We start from the raw sequence: 11,060 nt of genomic DNA, 5'->3' as shown, positions 1-11,060 counted from the left end.
GCGTGCGGAAACGCAACCGCTAACTGATTGGTCAGCCTCGCCCCGAGCTCGGCATTCGGGCGAGCATAATTAACTACGGCGTGCCTTGGAATTATTAATACCGGCCGTCTATGATAAAGCCGGAAAAAGAAGTATCGCGTCATGATAACCGATATAACGGGGTCGCGATCCCTCTGGATCAATTTTTACCATCCATCACTCATCTGGTATCTACAATCTTCGACCGAAACGATTAGCCACTCTCTCTCATACGGAGCAACATGTCCGCCACCAAAGTTGCTCTTGTCGGGGTATATTCTTGTCCCCTGGATCCAAGCTTTATACTTCACTAACACATGCGATCAGGGCTCCGGGAACCTTGGTCCCGCCATCCTCTCTGAATTGTTGGGCGCTGGATTCGCCGTCACGGTTCTCACCAGACAAGACAGCAGCAAGACCTTTGACTCCAGAGCTCAAATTGCGAAAGTAGACTATGAATCTCTCGAATCGCTCAAAGCTGCTTTAGTCGGCCAGGATGTCGTGGTTAATACCCTCGGTGTGGGCGCCGTCCCCCGCGACATCCACTTGCGTCTCGTCGACGCTGCGGTGGCTGCAGGTGTCAAGCGCTTCCTCCCATCAGAGTACGGTTCCGATACGACCCACCCTAATACCGCGAAGCTCCCCGTCTTTGGAGACAAGGTTGCTGTTCAGGAACATCTCAAGAACGTCTCGCAGCAGTCCGGCCTTACTTATACAATTTTGGTCAATGGACCGTTCCTTGATTGGGGAATCAAGACAGGGTTCCTGCTGGATCTGTCTGGTCCTGTCGCTGCAATGTACGATGGCGGCGACCGAAAGTTCAGTGCCACCACTCTGAGAGGAGTCGGCAAAGCCGTGGTGGGAATCGTCAGCAATCTCTCCGCTACCAAAAATACCACTGTGTTTGTTCATGAAGCGACTGTGTCACAGAAGGAACTTCTGGCCTTGTCGGGTAAGACGCCTGAGACGAAGACTGTGCAAACGTCAGACCTGGAACAGGAAGCCTTCGCCGAGCTCCAAAAGCCGGAACCAAACCCTCACGTGTTCGCCTTCGGCTTCCTGCGGAGGGCTATTTTCGGGGAAGGGTTCGGGAGCCTGTTTGCTTCTGAGAATCTTTTTAATGATTTGTTTGGCATGAAGACTTTGTCTAAGGAGGAACTTCGGAGGCTCGTCGCCGACTGAGGTACTTGATTGATACACTAGCTTAGTTAACAAAGTGATGATTCTTTCGATATGGATTTTTTCTGCCCATGCGCAGATCCGTCAGGTGTGGAGCATTGATGTGGGCTACGGTACAATCTACCCCAAATCGAAGGTTTATTCCAACCTCCATCCACCACCGCAGAGGAGCTCGTGGGAGATGTAGCGGGGGGCATAGGTTATGGCATGCTATGTAATTGGTGTGCAGATAGATAGGCTGATTAGTCTAAAGGCGTTTTGGTTCATCAAAATGGGCCTGAAATAGAAAGTAGGTTACCTGCCAGTAGTTGAACGGGACGAAGAGAAACAGGGGATGGATAACCCTTGTCCAGGTTTACAACCCTTCTTTCAAAGACTAAGATGTTAGTATCTATCTAGTCTTGAGTATCTACAATAAACTCTTCACCCATCTCGATCTTTATATCGCTGCATGAAAGGGTGAAGCCGGTCTCCGTCGTTTGTTTATCTCGAGGAAAGATGCCGAGAGATGTCTCGAAACCCTAACTTGAGCGTCGCTTTCCTTTAGGACAGTTTGGTGCTGGACCTGCCAACCTTGATCTTCTGTGAAGAACAAGAAGCTGTACCGCTTCTAGTAGACGTAGGCTGTAGATCCCACTTCTCGACAGTAATCCTTCCACGAGCATGGGCTGTTAATGCAAGGACCATTTTGACTTGGCTGTTGGATTCACCAAGTCAGAAACCGATACCCTGTTCAGATTTGGGTCCTGGCTCAGACCACGAACTCCGAAGACGAAAGTTGGCCATCTTAAGTATCTTCCTAGTAGGCAGATGTGTTGGTGGCGTCTAGGATAAATCTGTTTGTTTGATCTTAGTTCCACCCGGCGTATGCTTGTGGTTGTAGGCGCGCAAGAGGAGTGTGCTTTATACGTCATCGTATGCTTCAAGTATCCTCCCAAATTCCAAACATGGGTAGATCTTCCGCCATGTACAGCAGACCGTTTTCAGGAAAGATCATATCAGACAGCGGAGACGGGCCACCGGGGGCAGGGAGTTGTCCTGCGCCGGGGGGGATTGTTCCACCAGGAGAGCAGTCGACGGGGATTCCGGAGGTGGTTAGCGCGGAGATGGCGGCATCATAAGAAAGAGCAGTTGCGTCCGCACCATTATACAGGGAATCCCAAACGTCGTTTCCGAGTGGAGGGACTTGTGGTGTTGGTTGGTTGGTGGCGACGAAAGAAGACGGGGGTCGCCGGGGAGTTTATCTGGGGACGCTTGAGAAGGTACAGTTGGCGGTTCGTGTTGTGGCTCAGGTTGCTGGTTGAGTGGGGGGATTTCACGATCAGAAGTAGAAGTCAAATTGTCGTTTCCAACTTGGCCGAACAATTGATCGACCTGTCTGCTGCGGCGCTCCATCCATTGACGATTGCGACGCTGAACGTACTCCGATACCGCGCCTCTTAGATACTTAATGATCTGGTAGAAACGACATGCATGTGGGTCGTGAGGAACAAAGTGACCAAGGAACTGCTCTGCCTTGTTCATGCCCTCTGCGAGAGGCAAGAGATTATCGTAATCGGCAAAGAAAGCGGCCCCGAGTACAATGGCTGAGTTGAAGACCGAATTGATCAAGAATGGCAATCGCCGAGGCAGAGCCGGGAATTGACTGAGGTCCTCTACCACGTCGAGGCCACGAAGAGCGGAGTAGACGCACGCATCTGCAAAAAGGGCAATACGAGAGCTGCCGCTTCGAGAGTCGGAAGTACTGGACGGGTCGGATTTGCTCTTGACATATTGAGCCACACGGTAGATCAAGAAGGGCCGCGTCAGTAGAATGATGGACCAATAGTAGGATCCAAAGACATGGGCAGCGGCTAGGCTTCCCTCCATGGTCTTGTGGTCGAGCTGTTCTGTTTGCATCTTGAGTACTGCAGGTAATGTCCGAACCCAAGCCCGATGTTGATTGGATATTGTTTCCGCGACAGTGATTGATATCACTTGCTTCATATACACGTCCGTAAGGATCCGTTCAAAGATCCGGCAGAGTGAGGTCACCGCGAGGGAGATCTGTTGCTCTGGGCTCATGTGTCGGTGTTTTTCTCCGGTAGCGAGCAGGTCGTCGCGAATATCATAGTCATAATCCGACGTCGCTGGAGGTCGGCCTAATGACGCGCTGAGGAATAGGTCCACCATGCGGAGACTTTTCCATACTCGCTCTCGGGCTCGCCGTTCGCGACCACAGAAGAGTGCATTCGCATCTTTGCGGTGAATTCCCACGGCATAGGCGGCTCGGAGAGCAATACCCAGGTTCATGAATGCGCCGTTGCGTCTACACGCGCCAAGCATATACATGGACACTAGGATGTATGATTGAATGGTGTGGATGCTGGGCGTTTCTTGAAAAGCGGAGAACGCCAGTTGGCGGCCGCTGCCAAAGTATTGCTCGGCCAATGTTTGGTTGGTATCGGAAACCTGCGCTCCGATGGCGAGAACCAGGTAGAAAATGGAGCTCACGGTATCTTCATCACCGGATGGATTTGCAACCCAGTTCGCCAAGCGGGGATGGAACTCTTCTAGGTCGAATAAATCTAGGAGAGGACTTGTGGCAAGTATGTACTGGCCGGCTAGCCGCTGAGCTTCGTCGTTTGGCGGAGGGTCAATGAGGTCACTGGGTTGGGTGCTTGGATTATTTTGGAAGGCCTCGAGCATGGAGTGTCGAGAGTTGTCCTCGGTGAATTCACACCGGCCAATTGAAGAAGAAACGACCCGGCGCACACTTTGCAGGAAAGACAGACTGGCCGAGTCGCCAATGTACATGAACTTGCCCTGACCATCACGGAGGAGTCGTGCGACTTTGGGCACTGGTGCGGTTCCTTCCTTTTCGTCTCTGACCTGCTGTTCCAAGTTCATTCCGCGGTCCTCAAGCGAGTTTAACAGACGATCCATCGCCGTCTCTCTCTGCGGCGAAGGTACTATCCGTTCACTGAGCAGCATTGTCGAGTCCTTAGTGTCGCCGCCGCCGGGCTTGAGCAAACGCGCGGGTATTTCGGAGAAGTGGCATTCCGCCTCCTTGTGTCGTTGGATGCATATTGTACAGGGGCATTCACCGTTGCATTTTTGTTTCCGCCGTTTACAGCTGTCACAGGCGCGTCGACACCGAAGCCGCGCTCCTGGCGCAGTGTTCGCTCGCGGCATCCCGGCAGAGAGGGGCTCTGCGGGGACGGGAGTGGTTCTCTCTCAACGGGGCGGAGGGTGTCAAGGTGTCATTGGAGATTTTCTGGAGGTTGGAGCCAGACCGACCGGCGGAGGATTGCGAAAACGAAGGCAGCACATGCCGGGAGATGTTCTCATGTGGGGAAATGACGAAGGAAATATTCCGGGGATGATTAAGCAGATCGTGCGTAACTTCAGTTAACTAACTTGACTACATTTGCTTTTTCTGACCCTGACTACCTGGTTCTACCTAGCGGAACGAGACTATCTTGCCAAACGTGTCTGCGGTGCCCCAGATCCCCGCCCGGAGGCATGTCAACTGCACAATCTGGCTATGGTCCACAAACAGGTTCACGTCGATGCCAAACTCGCGGATGTACCAGTTGTACACTTTGGGGTCCGCCGCTTCGAACATGACATTCTCCGGGGGAGCTCCTTCATGATCTTCGACACTACGTCCGTCCGCCATGAGCTCACGTTCTCCGTGATGCCCTCCGACTCAATCATCAACCGCTTCACGCCGGCATCGAGGAACTTGTGGCCCAGATTGACCAGCTTTCCGGGATCAGAGGTTCCAATGGCTTCCAGGCCCGAGGCTGGGGTATCACCACCAGCTCCAAACTGGATGCCCAGTTCCGGCTTGGGGTCGAGCTTGTACGAATGGACCTTGTCGACCAGTCGAAGCCAGTCATCCTCGGGGATCGACAGGAATCCAGAAGAGAGCTCGATGACATCGAACCCGAGGTCCTTGCACTTACTCAGGTAGCGGTCAAAGACGGTATTCGCATCAGGGTGTGTGAGCAGATGCTCGGCCCAGCCTCCCTATCACTCTGTCAGCATGTAACCAAAGCGAGTCTTGGAGCAAGTGGCATACATACGGTCGAAACATATACACCATGGTCGTGGGCTAGATCAATTAATTCGCGCAAAGGCTTCTCCGGGAACAAGGAGAAGGAACCTGGTCTTGGAATGAGTACTCGCCGTCTTCAAGTGTGCACCGTACCAACCTCCAGCAAATTTCAGACCGTCCACATGATTACCCATCCTATATGTCTCAGTCAGATGCTGTTATACCTGCTGACCATGGAGAACATTACGTTTCGAGAATATCTGCGAGATAGCGCTTCCCCATGGCCTTGACTAATATCAGTTTCTGCATTATGGGGAGAATGAGAGTGAATCAATACATACCGTGTAGTACGGACCCCGGATCTCTGTCACGCCCTTGCTTCTTGGTTTATCTGGCCTTGGATTAGACCTTGCAAACCCGAAGCCATTCTCCTTGTCCTGTAATAGGGTCACTCCCTGCCGCACAGGCACCGTGGTCGATAGCCTTCTGACTCCGCCAGGGATGGCCTGCTGGGGGACAGATCCAAGACGAAACTTTGTAAGGAACATGATTAAGATATAGTAGTCGATTGAAGGGCTTAAAAACAGCAGACTCCATTTAAATATCTCCGTTCCCCAGATTGTGCAGGGGTTGACGTCAAGTATACTTCATCAACGGATGAGTAAGGATGCAGATCCCAAACTTAATCGATTGACGTTGAACATACTTCATAGCAACAGACCGTGAAACAATTATCTTCTCACCTTTAGACAAGCTATTTATACTAGGGCATCGATCCAATAAAGACTCACGCAAGAGAGCCGAGCGCCGCAGCCGAGACCGGCGAATCCCGCGCTAACCCTAATAAAAACCCCTTGGCATAGGGGGTCGGACGAGAAATCAATTCTAGGCACATCACCGACTCCATTATTTTCTAAATAAGACGCTTGTGCACCTCGGATAATGTACACACGTAGGGTAGTGACCCACGTGGCGCCAACATACCAGGGGGTTTCAATATTGCCTGAATTGGCGTACTTGTTTCTATCCAGATCTCGACCCGAGTTCTTGGGGCCAAATATAAAGGAATGCTGATACATAAAGCAGAGGGTGCACTGTGTTCTTTCTGAACCCTCGCGCGCTAGACTGGCTTTGTGAAAGATGCTTCCACCGTCGACCGCACTGTTGGATGGCAGGCCTTCACTGAGGGAACGACATTGGAATTCGTGAATGGGACGACTGTCAAGCATATTACAGGAGATATTCCAGATGAAGGATGTTGACGTTTATCCCTCTCATTCATAATGTATTAATTGTTGTTGTTGAATCAAACATTACCCTGCCTTGCTGGCTCCTGCCTTGCCCAGCGCAACCTCCGGGCACCTTCACTGATCCAGATATGCTTCGTTGCCTTCCAAAAGTTCTTCCTTCGCATTATTACTCTCCATACTCTGCTCGTCACCATGAGCTTCATTTGAAACCCCCCTGCCGGTTACCATCTTGTTCATTCTAGAACTCACCATGGGAGTTGGCGCGATCGTAGAGCCCTTGGTGGTCATCGTCCTTCTCTTCGGAGGCACCTGGATCAACCGCGTCACCGGGTACTTACCTTCTCGACGGAACTCTATCAGTTACGTGCCAGAAGACTTCCTTGAATCGGGAAACCCCAGCCCGACTTCGAAAGATGCGCTTTTGAGCCCTCGATCTCGATCTCCACTGTCTGAAGACCCAGGCGAAGGATGGCGCCAGCGAAAGATCGCGGTGCTGGGCATGACCTGTGAAGTGACGACTCCCAACACGGCCATTTTCCGTGACCGACTGCTCAGCCAGGTGCTCTGGAGGTTTCCCTTCTTGGTGGAATGCTGGTACTGGGGCTTGGTATACTGGGTATGTCAAATGGTTTCCTTTCATGAGAACCAAAGGCTCACATGTTTGCAGACATACCAGATGGGCCGCGCATTTACCGCTCTCACTCTCCAAAAAGGCACCGTTGTTGTTGCCAGACAGCATGCATTTCAGCTGATAAGGATCGAGGAAAGTCTAGGCATGTTCTGGGAGGTTGGAATCCAGAAGCACTTTCTCCGCCATGCTCATTTGATGGTGGGCATCAACTGGATCTACTCTTTCATTCACATTCCGGGGACCATTGCCTTTCTCGTCTGGCTCTATTACTACACCACCACCCGCAACCGCATCGACGACTTTCAACCGGGGAAGCCTTCTGGCTTTCTTAGCGAATCGCCAGCCGGGCCGCTCCTGTATCAAGAACGACGACGAACCCTGGCTGTATGCAACCTACTCGCATTTGTGATGTTTACACTGTGGCCGTGCATGCCTCCCCGTCTGCTGAGTGACCCAAATGTGGAGGGCAAAGAGGGAGAACTGGCTCGGAGTTATGGCTTTGTCGATACGGTTCATGGCGCCAATGGCATGGGCAGTGTGTGGACAGCGAACCAGTTTTGCAACCAATACGGTGAGTTCTTCTGGTATGTCCACTATGAGAAGGTGTGGGCTCAGATTTTATAGCTGCGATGCCGTCCTTGCACTTTGGCTACTCTCTGATGATCGGACTCACCATCATGACGATTCCTCTTCCACCACACCATCAGCGTTCCATCGTGCGAACTCGCCGGGCGCGCACCATTGGACTGCCAGTGCCATCATGGCGTCGTCTTCTCTGTCTTGTGCTCGGCTTCCTCTATCCCTTCATCATCCTAGTGGCCATCGTGGCGACAGCCAATCATTTCATCCTCGACGCTGTTGTCGGAGCTTTGGTCTGCATCCTGGCGCGGTGGTGCAATGGGATCCTATTGAACCTGTTGCCTCTGGAGGATTACTTTCTGTGCCTGGTTCGGATTCACAAACCGGAGCCGTTGCACTGCAAGGTCATTGATGAGGACGATGATGTTGACCGAGACGTTGACGAGGCCACACTGGCCCATGCTGTCGTTCCACCTTGACTGGGTGGCTATTTGTTATGGATTACACCGCGTGTGTCCATCTTTATTCCTATGAGTACTTTCCTCTGGTCCCGCGCATTATCATTAGGGAGTGTGTACAATAATGGGACGATAGTTAACCCTAACCTTGACCTTGATCATATTAGGCTCGAGCTTGGCATCACGCACGTCATGGTGATCGACTCTACTATTGACTAACAAGTAGCTAGTCACATCAAGTAGTATAATAACCATGGAGAGTAAGTAGACGCCCTCTCGGACACTCCTACATAACTCCCATACAGGAGTGTAGCTCAAGTGGGCCCCGAGTGGCGTGGCGCACCAACCATCGCGTGCTTCCCGCCCGTCGCGCTTCTTCCTTCTCCACACTCTCTCTTCCTCTTCCACCTTGACCTCATCATCACCCACTCCTCCCACCTCCAACCCCCTCCCGCCAACTCCCCGACACTTGCCCACTCTTGTCATCAATTCCTCTCTTCCATTGATTCCTGCTGTTTACTCCCTCCAATCATGGCCGAGGATACCCCTGTTGCTGTGCCCACCGCCGAGGCTGGTGCGCAGCCTGAGCGCGCCCCGGCCACCGAGACACCTCATGAGAAGTCGCCCGAGACTGCGACGGGTACCAAGCCTGCCGGTAAGTCTGAATGTACTTCAAGCTTTGAATCTTTCTTCCGATTGCCGGTGGGACGCACAACTGCTCCCATGCCGGTGATTGTGCCATCCAGAAATGCTGACCTTGCTCTTCCCGTCCCAGCGCCTGCCTCCGAGGAGAAGAAAGATACCGAGACCCCCGCCGAGAAGCCAGCTGCTGCTGATGGGCCGTCCGACACAAAGGGCGAGGGCGCTCAAGCTGCGGACGCGCAGGCCAACGGCACCCCCTCGGCGAAGAAGTCCTCCAAGGACCGTCGCCGTTCCAGCGGAGTGGCGGGCGGCAACTCCAAGCTGAGTCGCAAGAAGTCTCAAAGCAAAATTACCAACATCAACGCGAAGCCCGGCGAGTACTACCTGGCGCGCCTGCGTAGCTACGCGCCATGGCCCGCGATTGTCTGTGACGAGGTCATGCTTCCGCAGAGCCTGCTGCAGACCCGTCCTGTCACTGCCATGCAGCCTGATGGGACCTACAAGGGCGATTTTGTCGATGGAGGCAAGCGGACCCATGACCGGACGTTCCCTGTGATGTTTTTTGAGACCAACGAATTGTGAGTGATCGCACCCCCCTTGAGGATCTACTACAGCTTTACGCGGTCGGGAGCTCAATACTGACGCCTTTTCTTCCGCTAGTGCCTGGATCCCCAACACTCAGCTGACCCCCTTGGACCCGGCCGAGTGCAAGGACGTTTCGGAGAAGGGCAAGTCCAAGCCACTCATCGCCGCTTACAAGATTGCCGCCGAGGGCCACGACCTTGAATACTTCAAGAGTCTTCTGGCTGATCACCAGGCTGCTCTGCAGCAGGAGATCGACGAGCGGGAGGCCCAGGAAGCCGCCAAGGCCGCGGCCAAGGCAGAGAAGGCCAAGAAGAGCAAGCGGAAGAGCAAGGGTGCCGACACTGATGTTGACATGGAAGACGCGGACAAGAAGAGCTCGAAGAAGCGAAAGAAGGATGCCGAGACGGATGGCGAGAGCAAGGTGAGTACCCCAAATTCTGCTGCCCGGCTGCCCTGACATTAATCCCCTACCATTTTTCCAGCCCTCCAAGACCCCCAAGACTAGCACTAAGCTGAAATTGACCTCCCCGAAGGCCCCTGGAGATGAGAAGAAGACTCCTGCGAGCAAATCCAAGAAGGCATCAGCTCCCAAGAAGGGCAAGACTGCCAGCGATGAGCCTGCACCGGAGCCCGAAAAGCCCATCGATCCAGAGGAATTGAAGAAGAAGAAGGAGCGCGAGGGTACGTTACCCTCTACTCTGATGAGATGCAATGGCTGACTCTATCTTAGTTCTTCTCCTTCGCCACAAGCTCCAAAAGGGATTCATTTCGCGTGACGCACCGCCCAAGGAAGAGGAGATGGAGACAATGGCTACTTTCTTCGACAAGCTTGAGAAGTACACCGATCTGGAGGTTTCGATCATCCGGACCACGAAGATCAACAAGGTCTTGAAGATGATCGTCAGGCTCAACTCGATTCCCCGGGATGAGGATTTCAAATTCCGTCGCCGTGCTATGGACATTCTGAGCAGCTGGAAGAATGTGTTGGACAGTGATATTCCCACGGAGTCGACTGGCAAGGATTCACTGCCACCGGCCAACGGTGCCCCCAAGGATGACGAGGGCACCCCCAAGATCGAGAGTGAAGAGAAGGAACCCGAGACTAAGCCGGCCAAGGAGGATGCTGTGGATACCCCGATGCCGGACGCTGGTGCCGATAAAGCACCTGCAGAGGAGAAAGCAGTGCCGACGGAGGGCGAGACCAAGCCTACGGAAGACAAGCCAACTGAAGAGAAGACCACGGAAGCTACTGCATAAGCGAATCTTCAAGAGCTTGCTCTGCTCCGTTCTGTTCTGATTACGTTTGCGACACTTATGCCCTCCAATCTTCTCTCTGTTCAGTTCTTCTCTTTGTTTTGATATTCCACCTTTGTTGCTGAATTGCCTTACTCGGACCTTGGGGTGGGCGTAATCCAACAAGTCTCGTTTCTCTGGTCTTTCCTCTGGTCTTTTCTGGTTGTGTGTGTACATTTTCACCTCTGTCTGGCCATTTTTTGCGGAAGTCCACATCGGCACCCACTCTGGCGATCCCAACCACGCGCGGTCTAGTCTTTTTCCTTTTGATTCTGATACGTTATTTGAATTGTGTTGAGGGAGGGAGTGAAGCCCTTTGGACCTATGGAAGAAAAATTGCCTGTTGTTAGAGATAGTGATGCGTGATGAAGGAGAAGGTCTGT

General features: G+C 52.8%; 5 protein-coding genes across 5 annotated transcripts; 3 read left to right on the top strand and 2 right to left on the bottom strand.

Annotated features, from left to right (window-relative positions):
- Positions 1-260: 260 nt before the first annotated feature.
- Positions 261-1,200, top strand: N7474_003845 (aromatic alcohol reductase; the record flags this gene model as incomplete). The annotated part of the gene is made up of 2 exons (XM_057195260.1): positions 261-290; positions 346-1,200. 2 exons carry the CDS (start codon positions 261-263, stop codon positions 1,198-1,200), a joined length of 885 nt encoding a protein of 294 aa, XP_057052656.1.
- A 919-nt stretch (positions 1,201-2,119) lies between these two features.
- N7474_003844 (putative C6 transcription factor) lies at positions 2,120-4,371 on the bottom strand (the record flags this gene model as incomplete). Its single annotated transcript, XM_057195259.1, has 2 exons — positions 2,120-2,382; positions 2,421-4,371. 2 exons carry the CDS (start codon positions 4,369-4,371, stop codon positions 2,120-2,122), a joined length of 2,214 nt encoding a protein of 737 aa, XP_057052655.1.
- A 268-nt stretch (positions 4,372-4,639) lies between these two features.
- N7474_003843 (phosphosulfolactate synthase) lies at positions 4,640-5,787 on the bottom strand (the record flags this gene model as incomplete). The annotated part of the gene is made up of 6 exons (XM_057195258.1): positions 4,640-4,841; positions 4,901-5,211; positions 5,268-5,347; positions 5,397-5,434; positions 5,487-5,524; positions 5,581-5,787. The coding sequence occupies 6 exons, from the start codon at positions 5,785-5,787 to the stop codon at positions 4,640-4,642; spliced, it is 876 nt and encodes a 291-aa protein (XP_057052654.1).
- A 952-nt stretch (positions 5,788-6,739) lies between these two features.
- Positions 6,740-8,178, top strand: N7474_003842 (phosphatase PAP2 family protein; the record flags this gene model as incomplete). The annotated part of the gene is made up of 3 exons (XM_057195257.1): positions 6,740-7,105; positions 7,157-7,691; positions 7,745-8,178. 3 exons carry the CDS (start codon positions 6,740-6,742, stop codon positions 8,176-8,178), a joined length of 1,335 nt encoding a protein of 444 aa, XP_057052653.1.
- Positions 8,179-8,688: 510 nt separating this feature from the next.
- N7474_003841 (uncharacterized protein) lies at positions 8,689-10,641 on the top strand (the record flags this gene model as incomplete). The annotated part of the gene is made up of 4 exons (XM_057195256.1): positions 8,689-9,377; positions 9,460-9,805; positions 9,867-10,065; positions 10,115-10,641. 4 exons carry the CDS (start codon positions 8,689-8,691, stop codon positions 10,639-10,641), a joined length of 1,761 nt encoding a protein of 586 aa, XP_057052652.1.
- Positions 10,642-11,060: the final 419 nt, after the last annotated feature.

This window comes from Penicillium riverlandense, assembly GCF_028828495.1.
Source record: "Penicillium riverlandense strain IBT 135883 chromosome Unknown utg000003l_segment0_segment0, whole genome shotgun sequence".
In the NCBI taxonomy this organism is placed as follows: domain Eukaryota; kingdom Fungi; phylum Ascomycota; class Eurotiomycetes; order Eurotiales; family Aspergillaceae; genus Penicillium; species Penicillium riverlandense.
The sequence above is the reverse complement of the archived record's forward strand: the minus strand, read 5'-3'. Positions and strand labels throughout refer to the sequence as shown.